The 26,842-nt window shown below is 39.8% G+C and overlaps 1 protein-coding gene across 1 annotated transcript in view; it reads left to right on the top strand.

The window, feature by feature from the left end:
• Positions 1–25,347, top strand: part of C6H10orf67 (chromosome 6 C10orf67 homolog) — a 44,134-nt gene extending 18,787 nt beyond the window's left edge. Inside the window, exons 8-15 of the mRNA XM_042472956.1 lie at positions 3,035–3,100; positions 9,886–10,065; positions 10,678–10,778; positions 10,885–10,950; positions 11,604–11,688; positions 12,335–12,418; positions 13,958–14,060; positions 25,004–25,347. Coding sequence (XP_042328890.1) covers positions 3,035–3,100; positions 9,886–10,065; positions 10,678–10,778; positions 10,885–10,950; positions 11,604–11,688; positions 12,335–12,418; positions 13,958–14,060; positions 25,004–25,071 — 753 coding nt within the window. The 3' untranslated portion in view covers positions 25,072–25,347. The remainder of the gene's footprint in view (positions 1–3,034; positions 3,101–9,885; positions 10,066–10,677; positions 10,779–10,884; positions 10,951–11,603; positions 11,689–12,334; positions 12,419–13,957; positions 14,061–25,003) is intronic.
• Positions 25,348–26,842: the final 1,495 nt, after the last annotated feature.

A 26,842-nucleotide genomic window follows, 5' to 3' on the forward strand; every position in this document is an offset into this window, starting at 1 on the left:
TGCCCCTCGCGCATAACCGATACGTCAAGATAGCGGCACCCTATACAGATGGGCGCCGCCATCTTGACGTAGCGGATGCTCTGCGTCCGCACGTCCCAACCCGGAAGAGACATCGCGAGTGCACGCTTTGGCACTTGCGACGTCTCTTCCGGGTTGCCGGAAGGAGCGCGATTTTCGCACTCCTTTTTTGCAGCGCGGAGGAGTCGCGCGGTTTGGCTGCTGCAGCTCCTCCACACTGCAATCGGCAGCGGCCTGAGACCGCCTCTTTTGGGCGGTCTGTAACGGGCCTATGTCTGGGTGTGAATACTGGCTGGTGAAGAAAGCTGATAGAAAATAAATCAATTCATTGCAGATGTGGTGCTGGAGAAGAGTTCTTTGGATGGCTAAAAAGACAAACAAATGGGTCCTGGAACAAATCAGATCTGAATTCTCCCTAGAAGCCAGAATGACTAAATTGAGGCTATCATATTTTGGGCACATCACATCATGACAAGACAGGACTCATTAGAAAGGATGACAATGCTCTAAAAGACAGAAGGCAGTAAGAAAAGAGGAAGACAACAGTTCAGATGGATAGACTCATTTAAAGAGACATAGTCTTAGGTCTGCAGTCATTGCGGATAGAGTGTCTTGTAGATGCCTTATTCACAGGGTCTCTAGAGGTCAAAGTTGACTTGTGGGTAATTATCAACAGTAACAATTCCTTCAGCTCATTCCTTCAGAGCCACTGCCCTCACAGCATTTTTCCTACAGTCACTGCTGCCACCACCAGCATAGTTACACAGGTATAATGCACCAGTGGGATTCTGGACTCTAATTGTCATATAGTCCAGCTAATCAGCCCCACAGCACCAGACTTTTGAAGAGCAAAGAACCTACTACTTTTCCTGAAACTGAGAAGAACCAGGAGAAGAAGAATTTGGGGAGGAAATCTGTGTGTGTCCAAAAATAAATAAACAGAGATCTGTAGTGAACTTAGTGCTGCAGCTGCACATACCTGTATGCAGCTTATTGTTCAGGTTGGGTATCCCTTATCCAGAATTCCAGAAGCTGAAATATTCTAAAATTGTTCACATGGGTAACTGAGATTGTGACACCATTGCTTTCTGACAGCTTAGTGTACACAAACTTGGTTTCATGCACAAAAAATATTAAAAGTATTATGTATAAAAATATCTTCAGGCTATGTGTATGAGGTGTAAATGAAACATAAAGGAATTTAATGTTTAGACCTGGGTCCCACCTCCAAGATATCTAATTCCAATATGTACAAAAAAGAAATCCAAAACACTTCTGGTCCAAGCATTTCAAACGAGGGAGACTCAATTTGTACAAAGCAGGGGGATAACTAAGTAGTAAGAAGTGACCTGAGAGCAGTGTTCTGTGCTGGTTTGAGCATTGGACTATAACTCTGCAGATCAGGATTCAATTCGCTGCCTGGTCATGGAAACCCACTGGGTGACTTTGGGCAAGTTTAGAGATGTGAAGACCCACAGAAAAATTAAGGAAAAAAAAAAAAAAAACAATTTTTGTCCATGTTTCCTGACTCATGCTAAATAAAATACTGTATTCCAAAGTGATTTCTTTTTTCATTTTTTATCTTGTTTTTTTCGGGGGGGGGGAACAAGAAGAAAATGAAAAAAGGGAAAATCAATTATGATTTTTTTTAGCATTATTCAGGAAAAAATGGACAAAAAATGGTTTTTTCCTAATTTTTCCATGGGCCTCATGTCTCTAGGCAAGTACACACTTGCTCCAGAAAACTGTGTTATCTTAGGGTTGCCATAAGTTGAAAAAAAACCTAAAGGCACACAACAAAGAAGTCGCCTGCCCAGGGCGACCAATACATAAAAGCTTTAAAACTGAGCAATTTACAGTAATGTATCTAGAATATTGCAGACATTCTTAGTATTGTGTTTATTTGCACAAAGATTCTCCTATTAAATGATGCAGAATACTAAGCTGTACAAACAGGAGAATATATTTTTAAAATTAATATTTGATTTTGAATTCTTTTTCTAGCTTCCCTCCAGTCCAATAAAAATGATCTTTATCATTTTTTCAGGTAATGCATTTAAAATAGCTACCAAGAAACACTTAATGTGATAATACAGATCCATGAGAAACAGCTTTTAAAGTAAAGTGTAATACATTTCAAAGGACTGATCATTATTCGCATACATGTGTTTCAATGGGTAGTTTTGATAATTGAAAAGAAAGGAAACATAGAAGTAACAAAAAGCAATCAATATATTACTTCTGATAAAATAAGGATCAGAATAAGCCTGCCTGGAACATCATTCCCCCTGATTTAAAATCTTTGGCCCTTACTTCTGAATATGTATGTAGAAAAAAACTCTGCTCTTGCTCAAAGTCATTCTTGACCTGAATAATTATTTCCCAGGTTTCAAGACTAAACATTTGTGCTGAAAGTAGTTCTGAGTCTGACTCAGTATCAGCCCTGGCATTACAGTGAGTAGTTGGGGCTGCAGTATGAAGCTCTAGGACCTTATATCACACTGGAATTTGCTACCAAGTAGACATGGAAAACATTGGCCTGTTACAGACCGCCCAAAAGCTGCGATCTTGGGCTGCTGCTGTTTGCTCCGTGAGGGAGCCGCAGCAGCCAAACTGCGCGACTCCCTCACGGAGCAAAAAAGGAGTGCACAAATCGCGCTCCTTCCAGGAACCCGGAAGAGACGTCGCAAGTGCCAAAGAGCGCACTCACGACGTCTCTTCCGGGTTGGGACGTGCGGACGCAGAGCGTCCGCTACATCAAGATGGCAGCGCCCATCTGTATAGGGCGCCACTATCTTGGCGTATCGGTTACGCACGAGGGGCAAGGCGCGTCCGGAAGCGCCGCCCCTTGTGCGTCCGGAATCGCGGCGCAAGGACAGCGCCTCTTAGACCTGTCTGTAACGGGCCATTGTGCTGTCACTCAAGAAAAGTTAATGTCTTCCAATGCTAGGACTTTTCCAGTTACAGAATTTTTTTCTTGTAAGACAGTAAAATTGCTTTTGTCTTTATTTTAAAGGATCTAAAAGAGGCACACGATACTCTAGCAAAATTAACAGAAGCCCAAGACGACACTATGCTAAAGGTGATTTAGTTTACTTGATTTAGTTTTATGTAGGTCATGTGTTATGTGTATGTGGTGTTTTATTCCCTAATGTTATCAGAGGCACCTTCTGCACTTATGTTTTCTCTTAGCTGTTACCAGAATGCCAGCTTATAAAAGTCTTAGAAATCTTCCAGCCCATCCTCCTTCTCTTCTCCTCTCCTGTGTCTTTTTGTCTCACACACTTGTCTTTCTTTTTCTCCAACACAGTGCTTGTTCAACCTTTCCTTCTGCTTACACCTCCATCACCTGGCAACAGGATCTTCTCTCTCTTTCTCTCTCTCTGTTTTCTCATTAGTAACACTCTAGTTAGTTGGATCCCAGGACAGAAGCACCTCCACACAGGTTCCGCTTGTTACTTATAAACAGAATGAACCCTGTCTATAGAGGATAGGTTTAGCAGAAACTATTACTCATGATGGCTAATCATGAGATATAGCAGGCAGGGACGTAGCCAGGATTTTAGGAAAGGGGGGGGGGTTCAGACTAAGTGCCACCATTATAATGGGGCTTGAGCGTGGCGGCGCAGCAGCACACACCATTCATTTTTCTAATAGGAGGGGGGTCCGGACCCCAAGAACCCCCCCCCCTTGGCTACGTTCCTGTGACAGGCAGCTATGATGCAGGTGTTCCACATGTTAGCGAAATATTTTGACTCTCAGAAACATTCACAGGCACCAGTCCATTGCACTAGTTTACTGAATTCTGGAGACTATGTTGCATGTTTTATTGTTTTTGTTGGATTGACTTTACCTTACAAAGTGCCTTGTTTCTTTTATGATGAAAGTTGTATATAAATGATTTTTGTTTGGTTCAATAAAGCAATTAAGTCAACTCTTGTATGCTTCTCAATAACAATGCTGGGAAGCATTCAGATGTACAATCTAGATCTGATGTTGTGTCTGAAAAGCAGCATCACAAGCTTTTTCTGAATGTTTCAGTCATCTCTTGGGTTCCCACATTTGCTATCTCCTTGAATGAGCAAGCATAAAGAGAGAATGCTGTAGATGCTGTAGATTTACCCACTGGGCATCCCAGTCAACCTTCCTTTCCTCCTAAGACTATAGCTTTATATACCATAAATCATCCTACCACTACTCAGTTATGGCTGCCTTCAGCATTTCATTATATTGTTTCTTCTTAAAAGTAACACTTAAAACTCTGGCACCAACCTTCCCTAACTTGTTTCCTGCCAGGCTTGTTAAATTACAGCATAGCTGAACAGACTTCACAAAAACTCTTAATATTCCTGTCCCTCAGAGGGAGAGCGACAAAACAGTTCTGAACCACGAAACAATCCTGGAATATATTTCTTCAACACCTTTCCCACAAAGTGCTATGAATTATTGTAACCTGCTTTGAATCCCATTGTGAGAGAAAGGCAGGATATAAATCCTTTAAATAAATAAATACAATAAATTAAACTATTTTTTAAATAAAAAAGAAAGATTAAAACTTTTTTTAATTCCCAAATGCCCTTCAGAGGGCATGGGGACAATTTTGCCATATATCTGCCCCAGCCTAGGATTTTTGACCAAAGCAGGTGTTAGAGGGGAAAGGCCATTTCCTTGGCCTAAAACAGCCCAGAGGGGGCCAAAGACATTGCACAAATGCCTCCTAAGCACCCAGAAGAGGTATGGAGGCAAAAAAAAAAGTTTAAAGTTGTTGGTGGATAGGTGCACCCCACAGGATTTCCTAAGGTGTTACCACAGCACATTGACAGTTATTTACCTCTCTCCCCTTTCTTTCTATGGAGCATTTTTTTATTGTATCCTTCTGAATCCATTTTTAAATCACATCTTCAGAGGTGTAAACATTCAGACTCAACCCACTTTAGAGGGGGCTGGGATTATTCAAATATCTGGCAAATCTGACAACTTCAACCCAAGATGCATCCAAATGCAAAACACCTATATGAAAAACTTTAAAACCTGTAAAACTGGGCAGTGGGACAAAGGAAGTATGTACGCTAGCTGCACAGTGGGTTTCATATAGAGACTCTCTCAAATTCTCTGTCTTTATGTTTTACTTTCACCTTTTTGCTAAAAAAAATGAGTAAAATCAGAGGTTCGGGCTAATTTATTCAGCTTCTCAAGCTCTAGTAGTTTGCAAAGACATTATCAGTGTGGTAACTTCCTTTTCTTAATATTGGCAAATAGTCAGATGAGCTGGGTGCCTTTTTAAGAATAAAAAAGGATTTGCACGTTTTTTTCCAATGATAAACAGAACTTAGAACTGATAAAAAATAAACAGAGTTTAGAGCTGATAAAACACTGTTCAACTAAAAGTTATTCTTATCCTACACCTCTCTCAGACTTTTAAATAAGCAGATAAACAGCATACAGGTACTCTAAAGTTAATGCCTAAATTCATGTATAACTTTCCTGGCTCTTTGATGCTGTATTGGCTGCAAGAGGTATTTGACTTCCTTTATTAATCATGCTTATACTTAGAAAAGTGTGACATTCAGTGGGAAAGCCACACATGCTGAGATTAGCCAGATCTAAAACCTGTTCCAAAAGGAAGGACACAAATATAGCTGGCAATTATAATGCGTAAATAATTTCAAAATATCTGTCGTCTGTATGATGAGATAAAAAAAATGCATATATTATCCAGAGTTCTGTGTTTGCTAAATTTATGAAGGCATTCCTGTAAAAATTCCCAAATAAATTACACACCAGAAACAACTGAACAGTTAACAGCTGCAGGCACCAATATAGTGAAAATTTCATAATCCTATTTCCCATTGAATTTAATAAGATTTTGTCAAGTCACAATTAACATACTATCTCAATATCAGTGAGACTTAATCATGACCCTTTTGTTGTTTATATATCTATTTATATTTGTTTATTTTATTCTGTTTTTCTCCTGCTGTGAGACCCAAGGCAGTTTATAGCAAGGCAGTTTGACAGCAGAGCTTTAGAAAAATTACCTTTTGTACTAGAACTCCCAGAATCCCCTGAACAACATGATATGACCTTCCAGCTCCTGGGAATGCTGGATGAAACTGATTATTTAGATCCATCTCAATCTGGCTCCAGGCTTGGCTATGGGAGAGAGATAGCTTTGGTCACCTTGGTGGATGACTTACTCAGGGAACTAGATAGGAGGAGTGTGTCTTTGTTGGTTCTACTGGATCTCTCAACGGTTTTCAATACCATTGACAAGGGTATGCTTAAGGATCACCTTTCTGAAATGGGACCTGAGGGCTACCAGTTTGTTTCTGGGCACACTACAAAGTGCTGGTCATGACTATAAAGCCCTATAGGGCTTTGGTCCAAATTGCTTGGAAAATCATATCTCACTATACGAACCTGCCGGAGTCTTAAGATCCTCAGAGGAAACCTTTCTCTTGGTCCAGCCACCATCACAGGTCCTTTTGGTGAGGACAAAGGAGAAAGCCTTCTCAGTGGTTGCTCCTACCCACTGGAATTCCCTTCACCAGGAGGCTAGGCTGACCTTCTCCCTGTTCTCCTTTCACCAGCAAGCAAAGACCTTCTTGTTTAAACATGCTTTTAAAGACTGATTGCTTGCAGTGAGCCTTGTTATGGGATGGGGAAGGTAGTTTAGTTTTAATTTGGGGTGCTTTTTAATAGCTTTATATTATTTAATACTGTATATGATTTTAAAAATCACAATGTTTTCATTGTGTTATAATTTCATTGCTATGTTTTTAACTAATTTTGTTTTATTGTTTCTGAGTTCCACATCATTGTTTGTGGGTCCCACACCAAGAGATAGAGAGAGAGAACGAGTGCCCATGCTGGCTAGGTGATTCTGGGATTTGTAATCCAAAAAAGAACATTTCCAGAGCTTTGACTGAGGCCAAAGAATTTATAGTAAAGTTTGGGGTCAAAAATCTGTGCTATACTCTGCTTGTCTTTGAAAAGGGACTAGCTTTCACACAAAAAAACAAAGCACTAATTCCTGACTTAAAATAAGACATAGGGTAGACCAGTCCATCTCATTATTGTGTCATACAGAAAAAACATGGTACAGCCGCATCTAAATAGACAAGACCTTAGAGATCCCCATGACACATCCATCCCTGAAGTGCTCATTATGTCCAAAGTACTCTTTTCCCTTTATATGAATAAGTTGATAAACAGAACTATCTGGTTATTTTTTGCTAGTATTCAGAGGTGTACTGCAAGGTGTACAATGAAGTGCATAATGCAGCACAAAAAAATAGAATACAATTACTGCAGAACATACACACACCTTGTTCAATATTTATCTTCCGACACCGATTTGGTGAAGTAGCTTGAATTGTGGGTAGATAGAGTGGTGGCACCTGCAGCCATTTCAAAAGGTTTTCTAAGCCTCATATTTGAATGTATCTGAGCTATTATTTGCACAAAAAAGATTTTTATATAAAAAGATATGAAAACACAATACAATTCCTGGGTTTCACAGAAACTGAAGCTCTGATGAAAATCCTATTTTGTATGCATTACTTAAAATAGGTGTCTGTGTAACACATGTTATATTTAAAAATATATTTATGAAAATGATAAACTTTTAAGATGTGAAATAACATCTGATATGTCATTAATTGCCTGAAAGTTGCTCACTCATGTTTATATCTATAGTTTGTACAACTTTGTTTAACCTCAAGCAATGCTTCCCTTCCTTACAAATCATAAGCCCCATTATAAATAATAAATAAATAGCTTACCTATTTCACACAGTGAAAATCCCTATGTTCATGAAGATCTCAAAATCAAAATATCCATAAGTGCCTTGATTTTTAAACTTTCGGGGAGCTTTCATGTGCATGAGAGAGGTGTTCCAACATTCTCTTGTCTGTGTTATGAGCAAATGCTGATAGGAGGCAGGTTAAGATGTCTTAATATTGTGAAATGAATGAAATCCTGGGTCAGTCTGCTATGCTACACTTCCCTTCATTGGAAGGATTAACCTGGGGAGCGTGAAATGTGATGTCTATGTTGTATGCCATTAAGCTACTAAAGAAGATGAAAAGTCGACTGCAACTGGCGGTTTCCCACAGATGTTATTTATTTATTTAATATATATTTGAGCATTACGCCAAAAAAGCACTCAATAGTCAGCAATAATAAAATAACTATAAAAATGAAATCTCAGTTTTAAAAAATTCAAACCAGTCCATAAAAAGCACAGTGGAATGTAGGACCCACCAGTATCCTCACCCCCAAAAGTTAAAAACAATTTATGTGTTGTTTTTTTACTTGTTAAAGCTGCCCTTCCCCACATTTCTAGGAAACATGGGGAGAAATTTTGTTATGGGAGAGTCCCTGCACTGTTTTTGACCCAGGAAAGGCTTTTTCTAACCAGGAACTGTACACAAAGAGATAGGAACCTAAGAGGAGCAATGGTTGATCAGACCAAAGACCATTTTGTTCACCATTTTGTTCACACACAGTAGCCAAGCAAATGTCTCCAGGATGCCCAACAGAAAGACTGAAACGCAAAAGCACCTTCATCTTGCATTCTTCAGCATCTGACATATATGAGCACACTGTCTCTGTTACTGAAGGAATTATATATATCATACCTGCCAACTGCCGTGATTTGGCAACGACAGTCTCAGTTGCTCCATTGTCCCACTTTTTTTGGCTGCTTTTACATTGTCCCAACTTCTTTCCTTCCCCTCCTTAATTAAATTCATGGAGGGCTGTCAATGGCCTCTAGTCATGCTGAATAGCATACCATCCAACATTTCACAGATGAAAACTGGGACACATGTGATCAAGGAACATTGAAGTAGGTATGGTCATAATACTGAAGGCGAAAAAACATACAAGCTAGGAGAGATGGCAGCAATTTGCTTTCCCACTTTTTTTCAGCTTCTTTCAGTTACTGCAAACTGAGTTCAAAGTGCAAAAATAGTTTGCAGTCAATTAAGTCAACAGCAGGGAGAAGACAGGAGGGAGAAAAAGCTTACCCTTCACAGTAGGTTCAGACAAAAGGAAACTGCTGCAGTCTCTCCTAGCTTGTATTCTCTTCTACATTAACAGCCTTCACTATCCTGACCATACTCCAATGTTGCTTGACCACACATTTCACAGTTTTCATCTGTGAAATGTTGGACGGCATGATATGCAGCTTGACTAGAGGGCATTCACAACCCCTTCCTCAATGAATTTAATTAAGCCACCTCGTTTGGTGATCATCACTGCATCCTGTAGTAACAAATTTCAGTTTAGCTACAGTACATGCTCTGAAAAGAATCACTCTGTTTTATCAGTCCTGAATCCCCCATCTTTCAAAGGGTCCACATTTTAATATTATGAGACAAGAAGAGGTTTCTGTCTGTCCACTCTCTCCACACCATGGGAATTGTGTACACTTCTACTATACTTTGACTTTTCCAAAAACAACTACATTGTAACCTTTCCTCCTAATGGAGTTGCTCCAGCCTCTTGCTCATTTTGATTGTCCTTTTTCTACATATATGTACACAAAAAATAGAACATCCAGTTTATCAGCTGTTACTTGACCTCATCCTCGGAACTTCCCTTGTGCCAATCTGTCACAAAGAACTGCTGCACTTGAAAGCCTCATTATCACCTCACTAGCTTGCTAATATACAGGTGATCTGTAAGTTATTCTGGAGGTTTTATCCATGCTATTATTGTTTCTGCTGGGGGTGAGAATCAGAGAACTATGCTCCCCTATGTTCATGTCTTGTTTGCCACCAATGGCAAGAAGTGATTCTTGAAAATCTGAAACAATATGTCCAGAGCTCGTTGGTTGTTATTGTTGTTTTTTCCCTCCAGGTACCATCAGTCGATGAAGAAAAATCAGATAAGAGGAAAAGGAGACTGAAAGGGAAGGCAGCCAAAGAAGCGGCTGCCAGAGAAGCTGGAGCCCAAGCAGCTGCTGCCAAAGTAGCTACCATCAAAGAAGCCATTGCTAAAGAGGCTAAAGAAAAGGAATTGTTATTGGAGTCTGATAAGGTACTGCATTATTATAGTACACCAAGGCTGGCTGCCTTCAGCGGCCAGACCGGCAGACAAAAATGCCAAAACACCGCCCTCCCTAAAGGAAAACCACTCAGAAATGGCCACACATCCATACCTGGGGAGGGGGGGGGGTTAATGTATTTTAAAATATGTTGTTGTTGTTGTATCCTTTTAAGTTGTTTCTGGATTATAGAAACCTTATCATTGGGTTTTCTTGGCAAGACTTGTTCAGAGGCAGTTTGTCATTGCCTACCCCTAAGGCTGAGAGCATGTGACTTGCCAAAGGTCACCAATGGGTTTCATGGCCAAGCTGAGAATCGAACCCTGGTCTCGAAGTTTTAAATAATTTCTTTTCAGCCCTCTATCAATGAACTCTCTTCCATTACATGTTATTCTTTTGTTGTATCATATTGTTCTGATGTATTTTGGTTTGCTGTTATAACTTTTAGTATTATAAGCAGATAAAGTATAAATGCATGTGTACAGAAAATTCACATATAACTCACTGAATGGATAAATATTTACATCACACCCACTATTATAGTTAAGTTTTTGCGTATTTTTAATACATTGATAATTAATGCCTGGCTGTCTTTTGTATTTCAGGCTGAAGTGGAAAAAGACAGAGCAACTGAGAGAAAAGAATTTCAGGATGAGATAACGAGGCTGAAGAAAGCTGAGGAGCAGGCAAAGCTGCATGCACAGAGGTATATGTACAAGAATTAATCTGTATTTGTATATGATGTGATCATTCCACAATTACAAAAAAAGGGCAAACCAACAAACCAACGCACTTTTTCCTTTCACTTTTAGACTCCAACAGGAATTGTATCATACCAGTCGAAGTTGGCAAATGAAGTTTGAAATTCTAAAGAAAAGGTATTTTGCTACTAGATGTGTATATGAACCAAATCCATAACAAAACTTTTAAGATTAATTTATTTTAGTGAAACGTGGTCAAAATCTAATCAACATTCAAAACAGTAATTGAAGACTGTTTATCATAGTGAGTCTCTCTGGAGGTGCTGAAGGAGATATCTATGGATACCACAGACTGTCAAAATGACAAATAATTGCATCCTTGAGCAAATCATAGAATCATGTTGGAAAAGACCTCAAGGGCTATCCAATCCAACCCCATGCCACTCAGGAATACATAATTAAAGCACCTCTGACAGATGGCCATCCAGCCTCTGTTTAAAATCCTCCAAAGAATGAGACTCCACCATATGCCAAGGGAGTGGTTCCACTGTCTAATAGCTCTTATTGTCAGGAAATTCCTCCTGTAATGGCACCAAGGGCTTCCTCTGGTTCCCAAAGCAACTTGTGATAATGGTCTTAAGCCTGCTCTTCAAATGTTTTAAAAAACATAGAAACACCCATTGAATACATGGAGGCTTTTAGAGATAACTTTAAATAGTTCTTTAGATTTCTGTGTTATTCTTTTTAAAAAATTAAACTGTAGAAGTGGGAGGTGGACATGCCAGTCTTTCACTGAAGAATTGAATTCAGTCATTTTTATTCATTTTCAGCCTGCATGCCATTAAAGATGAGATGTTCCTTAGACAATCATTGCGTCAGTCAACCAAATTTAGACGCACATCTCTTACAGAGAGGGTATGTATAGAAAATATATATGTAGATGAAAATATCTGGATGGCCAGAGTTCCCTCATTCTGTGTCCTAGAATAATAGAAACAGTACTAACTATAGATCCTTCAGCATTTTACCTGTGTTTGAAGACATCCCAGTGCTTTTTCCTCTACTCTTTTTTCCCCTCTCCCCCACTCTTTCTTCATCTTCCATGGAGGGCTCACTGAAGCTTTTTCCTCTGCTCACTGTCCTTCACCCGCCTTACCTTGCAGTGGGATTCTCCTTCCTTCTTTCCTACCTTTCTTTTCCTCTGAATTGTTTCAAGAAACCCTGCAAAGGAAAGTATAATACAGAGCTACCTAGAAGCCTTGTGAAGAAATGAATTTTCAAGTCTTGTGGCCACTTTAGTCTCTTCTGGTTAAGGAAGGTCTGGCATTTCTTATTGAAGACTAGACAAAGATCTTAATTAACTAAATGTCAATCTTTTTTTTTCTTTTTCTTTTTTTTTCAAAAGGCAAAATAACTCTGAGAGGGTTTTAGTACCTATACCAGTTTTCAAATGTCTAAGTTTCACATTTCTAGGATATGGCGGGAAAGGAGAGGAGGGGATTTTCGTTGTGGCTGCTGAGCCTTTGAAAGGAACAGAACTGATATTCTTTGTTCCTTCCAGAACACTCTTCCTGCACTTAGCCAGAACCCTCCAAGCAAAAAAAATACATTTTTGACTGGTTTATACATGCAATATCCACCTCTGGTAAGTAATGTGATATTTGGCTAATATTGCTGTTTTGGCTAATGTATATGGGTTGGATGTCCTGTCTTCATGCAGGCTCAAACATTCCAAAAAGGTGTCTGGCCATTTTAAAGGTAGCAGTACTTTGGGAGCACAGTTCTTGAACCAAAAAAGGACTGCTGATGGAAAGCATATTTTGTAAAGATATTTTTGTTTAGTCTATTTTGAAACAAATATAACAGGACTGGAGAGGGTGAGTATCATATACTTATGACCACTGGTAGATATCTGTACATACATGGTATTTTGGGAATAAAACACAGAAAAATTGATTCCAGATGAATCATACTTAGAGCACATCCACTGAACTCTGTGGGACCAAATGTGTCCATTCAAAATATAACTCAGATTGCATCTAGGTCCTACCCATCATAGCTAAGACAGATCAATGACCCAACTATTTTAGCTCTGCTGTATCTCTGCCAGAGATCTTTTCTAACCTTGCAACTAAATTTGGATGATACAGTGGGAACAGAAAAAGAACCTCATCTTCTTACCCTTCATTCCACTTCTATAATGCATTAGTCCATAGATGTTTTTACATGAAGGGTTGGTAATTTGGCATAAATAAGGCTTGTGTGTTTCATTAATAGGCTCACTGCTTTGCTCTCTGTAATCAGAACAGCACTAAGTGGGGAAACAAAGCACTGAATTTCTGCATGCGTAAACCATCAAGCTAGATCATGCTGTTTTGTTAGGCCATGTATTTAGAGGTGTAAATCATTCCATATTTGGAACTATGAGCACCTATAATAATCCTCACAACAGCAGCACCAAGGAGAGTCCAAAAATCTAGGCAGCTGTATTGATCCTTATCAAACCAAATCTAATATTTTCATCTACCCACAAAACAGAGGTTTAGTAAAAATAATGGATCCTGCTGTTTTCCAGAATGTGAGGAATACAATTTTTCTGTCAAAAATGACAATAGAAGAAAGAGAAAAATTAATAACCTCACTAGAAACTTCTAGGAACATTTTAAGTAGCTTACATGGCTCCTACATTCTATAACATAAGAAAAACTGTTTTTTAAAAAACCCGAAGTAGAATTCTAGGCACTCCTAATGAGTTTTTGTTTATTTGAGGCAGTCTATATGTCCACTGATACCTGAAAGGTCTCAAGGGCAGAAAATCAGTACCCATGTCTACTTCAGTTACCCAAATCTGGCTTTACCAGTCCAAGCCAGACCAGTGGGAATATTCTTAAAGATCAAATCAAACAGTCCAAAGTCAGTCATAGGCAAGTGAAGACATAAGCCAAGTCAGGGCACACAAGAGATACAACACCACTGCTAAAGTAAACCCGTAGTGTCCTCAACAATCTAACTGAGCCAGAACTGAGGTTTTTATTACTGAATCGCCTGAGCCCCACCCAGCATTTAGATGCAAGTGTTCTATCAATGTCTCCCTGCATTTGTTTACATAGAAGCAGTTTAATAGAAATTTTCTGAAATGTAGTTGTACAGCAGCTTTTGAGTGACTTTAATATTTGATGTTCAGCCAGAAATAAAGTCGCAAAGAGTCACAGGAACGAATGAAGAAGGGAGCAGCGATAGCAATAAAATTCCAGTTACAATTGAAATTCCTAGTGCATTTGAGGGTGGTAAGTATGCCATTTAATTTTATTTTTGGTTACTGTTCTTAAAAGTTATAGCTTCCTCCCTACCTACAATTGGAAGCAAAACTGTTTTATAGATATTTTAAGTGGGAAGAATATGTGTGCCAAGTTATGTTGTTTATTTCCAACTATGTTGCAAAAAGGAACATTAAAACTATTATAAATAGACACTTACATATTTCTGTTTCAGAAATAATACACAATCCTATAAACAACTAACATTGAGCTGAAGCAGATGGTCTGAAAGGAGCAGCTTCTGGCCATTCTGGCACCAAACATGCTGGTACCACAGCAACTGCACAACCTGCTCCTGAATCAGGCTGATGCCATTGTCCCACATGGGGCACCAGTAGGAGCGGATTTAAACCACTAATTTTTAGTCTGGCTCTTGCCACCTCAGCACAGCCTCCACACAGCTTCCAGGTGCTTTGGGGACATGTGTCATGTAAATCCTGAAAAGGCCAGAAGCCGTTTTATTTGACCCATCTGTTTTGGGCCATTATAACCATTCCAGAATGTGTAAAATAATTCTAACAAATCTGAAATCCTGTCCATGTTCAAGTGGGCATGTATACTCCATTGGAAGCAGTGGTTCTATGCTGAATCTGTTAGAATAATGTATTTCTGTGTGGATGTGCTTCTGAGTAGATTGGATAGCAAAGAGTAAAAGAACACATTGGGGAGATTAGTTATCAAAATAAGGAGACAAGGAGTCGGGTGAGTCATGTTCAATGAGCGAGATGGAAATACTGTAATAAGAACCAGTGTGGTGCAGTGGTTTCAGTGTTGGGCTAGCACATTGGATGCCAGGATTCAAATCTCCATTTGGCCATAGAAACTCACTGGGTCACTTTGGGCAAGTCACATACTTAAATCCCCAAAGGAAGGCTATGGTAAACTTCCTCTGACCAATTCTTGCCAAGAAATCCATAAGCTGGAAATGGCTTGAAGACACAACAATAGCAAAATGGTCTTCCGTTACTAGGTCTAGGCTTGCCTACAGTTCTGATCATGACCAGGACAGGCCAAGACATTTTGTTGCCTGCAGACAAGAAAAGAACCAGGTGCCCCTGTCCATCAGTTTCCCATACAGAAGCAAACTGGACTAGCAGATGAACTTTGTTTCAGTACAGTACTTACTGCATCTAATAGAAACCAGCTTATTAGAGAGTGCAAGACAGTCTATGTGACACTTGCCAACAGAGCAGAACAGCTGAGTGAAGAACACTCAGGAGGAATGCCTATGTGGCAGTCACTGCTATACCTCATTGTCTACTGCCTAAGGCAGTTGTTTTATTCCACCTAATGACAAGGCTGACATGGGCTGTAGAGTCTGTACAATTTGTGATTCTCAAAGGGCTTAATAGACTTAATAGACTTCAGAATTCGCCTTAAATCCAAAAATCCATCTAGAGGTAGCTGTGTTGGCCATATAGCAAATCCAATAACATCCAAACATAGGATTCCTCTGTGACGGCTAAAATGCGGTATCTTGAAATCCATAAAACATCTAGGGATGGCCGTGTTGGCCATATAGGGGAAGGTACCAGCCTGCAGATAGCCCTCACTACCATCTGAAATAAGACCAGAAACAGAAAATGCAGACCTATGACTAACATCTTCAATTTCTTTCTCCTGTTTGCCCAATGAAGAAGCCAATGTGACTTCGAAAGCTTGCAACGTGTAATTGTGCATTTTTGTAGGCCCAATAAAGCTATCATTGTTTGGATGTTATTGGTTTAATTATAATAATAATTACTCAAGCAGGATTTGTTAATTGTAAAATTTAAATAATATGCTGTATGCATGAGAAAGTAATTTTTAATCTATTATATGTAGTTTCTTAAAAGCCCACTAAGCTCCTCTCTTAAGGCCACATCTTTGGCCACACTAGCCCAGTCTACAAAGTGGGCCCCGCCCTGCAAAAGTATCTTACTCATGGTATATACTGTATAAAGTTAAATCCAATTTGGAAAATTCAGAGACATAGCCGTGTTAGTCTGAAATATCAATGTGCAAAGGGATTTTGTAGACTAAACTACAAAACACACTGCAGAAATAATCCAGTCTGAGATTGCTTTAACTGCCCTGGCCCAATGCTATGGAATTATGGGAGCTGTAGTTTTGTGAGACATTTAACCTTCTCTGTCAGAGAGCTCTAGTACCATAACAAATTACAAACTCCAGGATTCCATAGGATGGAGCCATGGCAATTAAAGTGGTGTCAAACTGAATTATTTCTGCAATGTGTTTTGGACCTTAGACTGAATCTGTACTGCAGAAATAATCCAGTTTGACACCACTTTAACTGCCATGGCTCCTTCCTATGGAATCCTGGAGTTTGTAATTTGTTATGGTACTAGAGCTCTCTGACAGAGAAGGCTAAACATCTCACAAAACTACAAACCCCAGGATTCCATAGCATTGGGCCGTGGCAGTTAAAGCAATATCAAACTGCATTATTTCTGCAGTGCAGTCAGTCTTAGGCCCTTATCACACGTGAAATAGGAACTCCAATCCCAAAGCCATTCCAAAGGAAGGGAAAGCAGAGTCAATTTGAATCTAAGGCAATTCACGTGATGAGTTACCACACGTGAAGGTTAAATTGTGGTCATTCCTAAGGCAAAGTAGAGCGACTGCAAAATAAGGTATCACATCATCAATTCAGATTGGCATCCTTGCGCATGCTCAGTGGGACTGAGAAGAAGCCCAGGGCAAATCCCCTCTGGAGAAACATTCCAAGAAAACCCCCATGACAGCTTCACTTTAAGGATTGGGGTGAAGGGGGATGAGGATGAGGAAGGAGCAGGACGAAGGTTGCCAAGGAGGGCAGGATCAGGGTGAAGGGGGATGCGGAGGAGCAGGGTGACGGGGGATGGGGTGATCTTCCACACCAGACCAATTCGGATTGAAATCGAAGTGAGCTTGGAAACAATTTTTGTGAATTCGCTTGTTACCGAATTCAACTACATCAGGAGTCACTTTGGATTGACTTTGGATCCGGCTTGGAACGACCCCCCATAGATAGCAATCACGTGTGATAATTAATCACATTTTACCGTGAATTCGCATGGTTAGACCCGGAGTGGCTTTGCATTGGAGCTGCAAAACCCATTGTGTGATAAGTTCCTCAGTCTCAAAGGTGTACAAGATCCTTTGCAACCTTGTATTAGGTCAGCCTCTTGGTCCATCCTGCCTATAATTGTCAACTCTGGTCAGCAGTAGTTCTTCAAGGTACTCTCCAGGATGTCTTTTGCATCATCTGTAGCAGATACTTTCAGCTAGCGCAGCCAGAGGTTGAACCCAGTACGTTTTCCATGCAAAACATGTCCAATGCCGCTCATCCATGCCCCATTCCCTGTGGGAGTAAGCCATTGTGTTCAGTGCACTTACCATCAAGCATGTTTAATAAAAACTCAGTTCTGGTCATTATTTTTTCTCTTCTTTTCTTTTTGAGCCTTCATTATCTCATGTGCAGCAGAGATAAAGAGGTTAGTAGAGATATCCAAGCTTCTCATTATATGATATATAAACCTTGGATTTATTTTTATGTACTCAAGAAGACTTTTCTCACAGTCTGGTAGCAAAGCACTATTTGCTGTGTAATCTTGAGGGACAGTCTTAATGAGCAAGAAAGGCATGAATCCATAAGATAAAACTCTAGAGGAACAGTGCCTCTTTGGTCCCCTTGTCAAGAAGAGAAAGCTCAAACAGAAATATCTGGTGCACAGAAGCAACTCTGGTTTGGGCAGATTACACTGTTTGTTTCGGTTTCAAATATATTTGTCAACCAAGAGGAAGGGGTTAAGAGGAAGGTCACATTGAACAGATAGTTCCAGTAAAAGCCAGGACAAAGGATTCTTAATAAATGTAAAATCCATATCTTACTCGTTATTCTAGCCCTTTGAAGTATCAGACCCTAAAGTATCATCATATGATTTACCAGTTGATCTTCTGTCATGATCAGCACAATGTTTTTATTTGGTTCTTGCAGAAGAAAAATGCAGCATGGTGGATTAGATATCTGCATTAGCACACTCTTGTGAACTGTAACAGTGGAAGTTCCAAATTAGAAACCCTTTGAAGAAGGAGCCTTGGCATTTCAACTAATATCAAACTATTATAACTGTGCAGTGTAGACATGCTCCTTCAGTGTGGATTTTTGCATAACCAAAGTGTCCGCATAAATGGATGATACACAGATGTCAGGAACCTTGGAGGTATCTCAACTATGTTCCCAAGTGTTTATAGAAATAACCCCCCCCCCCTTTAGAAATTGAAAGGGCAACTGGGGGTGAGTTGCAGAACCCAAAACAGTCCAGTGTGGATTGACCATGTTCAGAGAGGACAGAATGCTGTCTCGCTATGGAAGAAGAAACAGAAAACTAGGGAGCAGTGGGAAATGGGTTGTAATATCATGAGAAAGGATATGGTGGGCTAGCTGGAACCCTGAACAAGAACAATCCACACTGCAAGATTTTGTTACAGGTTATCTTTTTTCCTCCTTCTTGCCCACTTCTCCATCCTTATTAGGAGCTATTCATACAAACTGAACAATGCCCACCCTTTGATTCTGTATTTTAGTGATTGATTTGCATTAGGATTGTTAGTGCATGGATATGTAAGAAATGATATGGTATGAATGAACAAATTAAGAACTAAATCATCACCATGAAGGCTTTCACAACCGGCACCCATAGTTTTTTATGGCTCTGTGGCCATGTTCTGGAAGAGTTTATTCCTGACATTGGCCGGAAAAATGGTGCTCCTAGTTAATGTGGTGAAAAGATGCCCTTGCCACCACGGTAGTGGCTTTTAAGAGTTTCTTTGGTGCAGCGCATCTAAACACTGTGCCAAAGACATGCCCTTTTGACGCCCGTCATGCAGTCAGGCGGGCAACGTGACACCGGTTTCTGCCCCAAGGTCGGCGTTAAATGTTGGTATGTTTAGCCCCTAAGTAACCTCTCCTAGCCTGACCCAGCTAAACCTGATAGAAATGTCATTCACCCATGCTCCACCAGCAGAATAGACTTCTTTCTCCACATGCAACTGATGCACAGCAAAATAGTTTGGGGAAGGGATTACGACTGTGGCAATAGTGTCACGATTATAACTAAAAACTTTATCACATGTGGCTTTTAAACCATTTCTGAACAGTTGGGCTTTTTAATTTTTAATTTTTGTTTTGTGTTTAAAAACACATTAATATAACTCTGGAATTATATTGAAAAACAAACACACACACACATACACACTTGAAAGATATGCTGGGTAGGGCATAGGACAGGGTGTCAGGGTTAAGGACAAGGGTGGAAGAGAGTGCAAGGGGCTAATAAAGGGACATATGGTATGGAATGCTCCCAAACTAGTATGTATGCATTTCTCTTCATTATCGAGATCATGGCAAAAACAGAGTTGGTGTGATAAAGTCTTAAGTTGCAATCGTGAATACAGAACAGTTACCATCCATAAATTGTCCCATATTCACAATCACAGTCACAATTGAGATACAATTTTCATGATCATAACTTGCCCCAGCCTACTTACCTGTCATCAGCAACATGGAGAGGAGCAGATCTACTCTGCCAGCAATTGAAGCCCAGGTAAATGATATTTCCATCAGGTTTGGAGGAGTTGGGCTGGAAAAGATTACTTTGTTACACTGTTGTTGTGTGCCTTCAAGTCATTTCTGACTTACGGTGACCCCATGGCGAACTATCATGGGGTCTTCTTGGCAGAATTTGTTTAGAGGGGGTTTCCTCTTACCTTTTCAGAGGTGGAGCCTTCTTCAAAGTCACCCAGTGGATTTTTATTGGGGAAATGAACCCTGATCTCCAACACATAAGCCACGACACCATGCTGGCTTGGTTGTTTAGTTAAGTATATTTAAATAAATAGTTGCTGCTGCTGCTGTTATTATTTCAGTAAAAAATTAGAAAACACCTCTTTTTTGGGGGGAATGTCACCTATGTCAAGATACGTAGCTATTTTTTCTGATTTTTTTTACTGATTTTCAAGATCAGTAATTATAAAAAATATATGCTTTGCTTTTCTGTATTCCGCTCACTTCTGTAACCACTGCCTTCTTTGGGTAGGTACTGTACTTTTCAAGTCAAATACAATTTAATTGGTAAAGGCTAGATTAAACTTCAAAAAGGCATGACACTTCTAACATGACAGTGCCATTACTTCTGAAGGATTTATAGGTCTTTGGCTTCAGATTTTTCTTCTTAAAAGAACAAATTTATTATTTTGTGTCTGTTGTCCAGCACAAGACATAGGAATGTCTGGTTCCAGAGCTGCAGTGACAGTATCTTATTGAAACATTATAGTGATAACTTTATCAGCAGCATGTGACACAGGGTGAAACCAGACCACAACATGTGCCTTTGTCATAGACATCTACAAACATTACAGATTAATTGTTTGCTTGTTCTGAAGAAAAATCTGTATCCACTCACCCTTTCTCATCTGCTTCTTTCTTGGATATAACGTTTTAAGTATATGTGATTGGAATTTGCTTAAAGGAGCTTAAAAGTTAGGCTGAATGACAAAACTCACATGTAACATTACTAGTGACTCTTTAAATGGAATTTTTCATTCAGACGTTGACATTAAACTAGAAAGGCCTTTTGGCTGTGACCATACAAGCATAATAAATTGTGTATGTTTGCAATGCTGAATGAATTCTGCCCATATGCTGCACTGCAAGGCTACATGAATGAAGCATTTACCAAATCAGGCCCACCACATTAAACAGAAAAACAATCTTTATTCATGGTAACTTATCAGTTTCAATTAATCAACCTTAACAATGGAAATTCTGATGTGTTCAAGCAACTTGAAAGCAATAGGTCATCTCCAGGGCAGCCATGTTGTGTCTTTGTGCCTATGGCTTCAAACAAAGCGACATCTCCCATAAATGTCCATACACAATTCCATATTGCCAGCATTACTGCTTAAAAACATCTAAGCTCACCTCAGCCTCTAATGTACTCACTCTGCTGATTATATGTACAGTGTTTTCTTGGGGTTTTGTTGTTCCCAAATGTAATTGTTTTCTAGTATTTTTTTTAGCACTGTTAAGTTCAAACAAAGGAAAAGACATTTCCATTGGATGACCATCCTTTCAGTTTCTCTGCTGCTATGTGAATAAGCATTGTGCAAACTATTCCAGTGGTATTGAAAGGGGGTAACCATTGGTTTGATTTGGTTACACGGTTTCGTAAAGCGCTCCCTCCCACTGCCTTAGGGTCTGTGAAAGGTCCGTGACCTGTTTAGAACTGCCAAGTGAAATGTCATGTCGCCCCTCCCAAAGGGGAGTATCTGCATTCATTTGATCAGTATAAAAAATGATTGGGGATGGTGAGATCAGTGCTTTTGAATTGCAATTTATAGCAGTTTACAAAAATGCACATTGTTGGAAAAGAAAACGTGGAAATGTTTCTTTCTAAATTGCATTACCTGTGAAATGTCATTAGTCTTTTTAGGATAGTTGCATCCAGTTTTTACTATGAAACTCAACAGAGGCTTGCAGTGAAGAAACCAATTTTTCTCTTTGTGCTATTATTTGCTGCTGCTCTTGTTATTTCTCTGTTTCATTTTGTCATCCTCGGCTTTTAGAGGTCCAAAGTTTCATTCTTGGTTTGCAGATTTTCTATTTTATTGCTGTTTCCTTTATGATAATTGTATGCAATGGCTATTTCTCCAGAATTACATGATAATCACATTCTCTTATTTAGAGCTTATGTAATGACAATCTTTAATCATTTTCCCTTTGCTTTCATATACATTTCTGCATGCTGCTAATTTATTAAAAGTTCAACTAGACTGACATTTTCTTTCTTTCAGTTCCTATCACCTGAAAAATATTTTGTCATAAAAGTCTTTTCAAGATATTCAGGAAAATAATTCTGGTAGTTGTATTGGGGTCTTCTATGTGCTCTGAACAATATTTTGTTGAAATTGTGTGTGTGTGTTTAGCATTGTTTCAGTGTGCCTTCAAGTTGTTTCCAATTTATGGCATCATGGGGTTTTCTTGGTAGGATTTGTTAAGAGGAGGTTTGCCTTCCTCTGAGGCTGAGAAAGTGTGACTTGCTCAGTGGATTTCCATGGCCCAGCAGGGATATCAATCATGATCTCCATAGCTGTAGTCCAATGCTCAAACCATTACACTACACTGGCTCTCAAGGGCATAATGCATTTGTTGTTGTTGTTAACTGCCCTCAGGTCCATCCCGACCCATGACAACCCTATGGATGAAACATCTTCAAGACCCTCTGTCCTCCACTGTTCTGCTTAGTTCCTGCAAACTCATACCTGTGACCTCCCTAATAAAGTCCATCCATCTAGCATGTGGCCTTCCTCTCTTTCTATTTCCCTCTACCTTTCCTAACATTGTTGTTTTTTTCCCAATGAGTCATGCCTTCTTATGATGTGTCCAAAGTACAACATCCTCAGTTTTGTCATCTTGGCTTCCAGGGAGATTTCTGGCTTGATTTCTAGCATAATGTATATCTCCTCTTTATTCCTCCACTTATAAGCTGCACACACATGCAAGTGCACTCACATATATATTTGTGTGTGTGTGAAAATTACACATAATAATGTAATTGCATGGCCATATTATAAAATGATCTATGTTGTTTTTCTGAATCAGGACAGAGGGGTTGGCATTACAGATGTGCAGGATCCAGCACGTTCCACATGGTTAGCACAGGGCTTTCAACAGCAGGCTGTGGCTAGCTTCCAAAGAGTAAGAGGCTTGCTTGTCCCACTTCCCAAAAAAGACAGGTTATTTTATAAGGATATTCAGTGGGCACCCGCTTCCCAAACAACAGAAGGTTCATAGCAGGACAACAATATTTCACTAATGGCTTTGGTTGTGATGTCCCCCGATCAAGCGCTTAGCCTCACAGCAACACCTTGCAGACCAACAGCAGTGTTGTGTGGGTGAACAATGAAAAAGTTTGCACAGTAGCTGGAATAAAAACTAACATGAAAATTAACGTGGTACGTGAAGGAAGAGCATCAGCTTCTATTTTATGGCATTTCCTTCTGCCCAAGAATTTTCACCTGGCTCCACAATGCATCTGTTCGTTTTTCCCACCTCTCAGCCTAACAGACATTTTTGTTCTGTGAACAGCTGTATCTAGCAGAATTTCAACAAGTGCAACTTTTCCCACTGTGGAAGTGTATTGACAGAAGACTGCACCTGCTGGATTTCTGCCTTTCATGCAGCTCTTAATAGTGACAAAGGCTTAACAGCATTATTTCACTGTATATATATCAGGTTATCAGTGTCCATTGAAATTCTCTTTTGCTTGTCTGCATTTTAAGCTCTGCTTTATAAAATTCCTAATAGCAGCATTCCCTGTGTGTGGATTTTATAACAGATGAAACAACCCAGGTTTTCATTCCAGTTCTAAATACTTGACCTGTATGTAAACTTCACTGATCTAGATGGGGCATTTTACCCTAATTGTTTAAGCTCAGGTTTACAGCAAAATGTTTCTACTCAGAAGTAAGCTCAAATGACTTCAGTGGAAATTATTCCTAGGCAAGTGTATACAGGAATGCAGTCTTTGGCTGCATCTGCACCGCAGAAATAATAAGAGTTTGACATTGCTTTAACTGCCATGACAAGGTCTTTAGCCTTCTCTGACCAAAGAGGGCCGGTGCCTCACAAAACTACAAATCCCAGTATTCCATAGCATTGAGCCATGGCTGTTAGTGGTGTCAAACTGCATTATTTCTGCAGTGCCCATGCAGCCTGTGTGTGTATGCTATGACACTATTATCCTTGGGGTAGAATTCAGAGTCACAGCTATAATAGTCTGGAATATCAGTATGCAAGTGGACCTTGTAGTACTTTTGAGACTATGTAGAAGAAGTTGCATAAGCTTTCATAGACTTGGTCTACTTCCTCAGATGCATGAGACCAAGTCTACGAAAGCTTGTGCTACAACTTCTAAATAGTTAGTCTCAATGGTTTCAAAAGATCCCCTTGCATACTATTATCTCTGGTATTTCAAAGGATCTACTCCCCCCCCCCAAATGTTTTAGATGGTTGAGGGAAGGGAAGACTTGGGTGTGAATGGCATGCTTAAGGCTACCTATTGAATTTATAGCAAAGGTGAGAGCAAAAGCCCAGACCTAACTTGTAGCTCACTGTATAATCCTATTGAAACCTGCTCTAAATAGGTTTCAATGAGTTTGGTGAACCTTCTTCCCAAATAAATATGTATAGGATTGGAGTCTCTTCTACATGCCTTTATCCAGAGGTATGCAACTGCATGTGCATGTAAGCTCTATTGAATTCAGTGCGGTTTGCTGCCAGGACAGTTGTACAGAACTGCAATCTTATGCCAGAATCCGATTGTTGCATTACATCAGTATAGCTACAGTAGTATAGGTGGTGGTGACTGGAAAGAAGAGGCCACAGGTGTAGCAGTTGTGAAGTAAGTAAGGCAGTGGAGACATAGGCTGTGCAAAGCTGGAAGATTCTGTGTACCTTCCCTTGCCACTGTCCTGTAACTGTGGAAATAAGTTCAACTACTAAAGTACAGTAGTTCTGACCTGAGTCTCTTAATCACTGTGTTGCACAACATCTCTGATTATAACCTCCAACTTTGGAAATTCTCTCTTGTACACAGCTATTAAAAGTACAGGGATACTCTCTTTTTTGCATCTACACTCTTCATTCCAAGGATAGGAAAGTACTACCTTTTTTAATCTGGATTTCTCGGCATTTCACAGGCAGTAGGCCTTCAGCAGTAATTTTACTAATCTGCTCAGTTACTGCTGTCAATTACCCTGGCATGGTTTTTTACTCTGGAGACCATGTTTTGAATCCCTGCTGGGCCAGGGATACCTAATGGGTCTTGCCTGTTCACTGGTTTTTTTTTTTCTCCTTTTCTCTACTTCAGAGTCTGCAGAAGAGGAAGACTTTGAGGAATCTTCATCACTGCCATCACCCCTTTCTTCTACACTTTGATCACCTGCTGAGAGAAGAGGAAGAGGAGATCCATTGCCACATCTTGCTAGGCCACCTGGAAAGGATGCTTTCTCTCTCTGAGGCTGCCCTGGAAAATCATCCCTCCTGATTCCAGCACTTTCCTGGTTAAGTTTCCCAATTATGGAGCTGGGAGGTCAACAGTTTCTGCACTTTCACACACTTGGCTTGTAGGTTTGGCCATCCCCACTGGAAAACTAGGTATTGACTTCTTTAAGTCGCAAGTGGCATTCAATAAAGTAGTAACGTAGACACATCCCTCTGAGTTATTTACAATATAACTGCTTGCGGTTACAGTATAAAATGAAATATAATGCCATAAAATGGCAAAGAAAGAATCAAGCAACACCTTTGAGATTAACTGATTTATTTCAACATTATCTTTGCTGGATATCAATCCACTTCTTCAAAAACAATCATATGTTTGTGTGTGTGCACACATGCCTTTAAACCACCTGTTGACTTATGGCAACCCCATAAATTTCATATGATTTTCTTAAACAAGGAATACTAAGAGGCAGTTTTGTCAATGCTTTATCTGAAATATAGCACCTGATATTCATTGGCAGTCTCCCATCCAAGTATTAACAAGGGCTGACCCTGCTTAGCTTCCAAGATCAGATGGGATCTGGTGCCTTTATGGGTACGTTGATATATTTCAGGGATAAGGAACTTGTGTGACCCTTCAGAAGTTATTGGACTCCAATTCCCACCAGTCTAGTCTGCATGGCCAATAGTCATGGATGATGAAAGCTGGAGCCCATCATACTCTAGAAAGCCATAGATTCCTTGCACTTGATCTGAGTAGTTAAATACAGTCTACCTAGTGTTTCTCTGCGGTGTGAAACCTGTCATCAGACTATGGCTCCCTTTACATCCCATGATGTAAATAAATTCAGTTATGAGCTATGCTCAGATGGTTAAATTTGTAATATATCACCTCCTGTGAGCAACAAATGGGATAAGGCTTTCCAAAGACTTAGACAAAGGTCTTCTCCAGCCCTACGTGAAGATGCCCTACCTGGAGCTCAACCTAGGATTTTCTAAATGTAAAGCATGAATTTTGCCTTGAGCTACTTTCCTTTGCTGTACTACAGAGACAAAAAAAAAAACAAAACCCAAAAACAAAACTCCAGGTTATTTTTTCAAATGATGCTGGACTCAAACTTCTGCCATCCTTGCTCATTAGCCATGCTGTCTAGGGCTGATGAGAGCTGGGGTCCTGCAACATCTAAAGGACCAGAGGTTATCCATCCCTGCTTTAGCAAAGAATGACAAGATGACTGGTAGATAGAAGACAGATTAGGCACCAGGGCTTGATTTAAATTAAACACCAGGGCTTAATTTAATTTCGGAGCTTTCTTCCAAGGTAAAGACACCCCACCCCAAGTCTACTCTTGAGCCTACAAAGTGGTGATAACAATAATGCCCCTCAGCCCTGACATTCCCTCAACAGCAACCATCCCTCCTTCCAAACCAAATCAGAGGTATCAGCTGTCACATGCAACTGAGACAAGAACTTTCATCTCAAAAGTGGCTTTTTTAACCCTTAGCCATCTTTACCTTATTCTCATTACAGTCCAATTGTACAGTGTTGATTTTTTTAATATCCACTTTGTAAAAACCCGTCACTTTTCTGTGACTGTCCTGTGATTTTCTCTTTAAAAGCATAAAACCATGCTGGTGCAAGAAAAAGCAGCAATAACAATATGTTCAGTTGACAACTATTTTTAGTGTGTGTGTGTGTCTACAA

The sequence above is a fragment of the Sceloporus undulatus genome, chromosome 6, assembly GCF_019175285.1.
Source record: "Sceloporus undulatus isolate JIND9_A2432 ecotype Alabama chromosome 6, SceUnd_v1.1, whole genome shotgun sequence".
In the NCBI taxonomy this organism is placed as follows: domain Eukaryota; kingdom Metazoa; phylum Chordata; class Lepidosauria; order Squamata; family Phrynosomatidae; genus Sceloporus; species Sceloporus undulatus.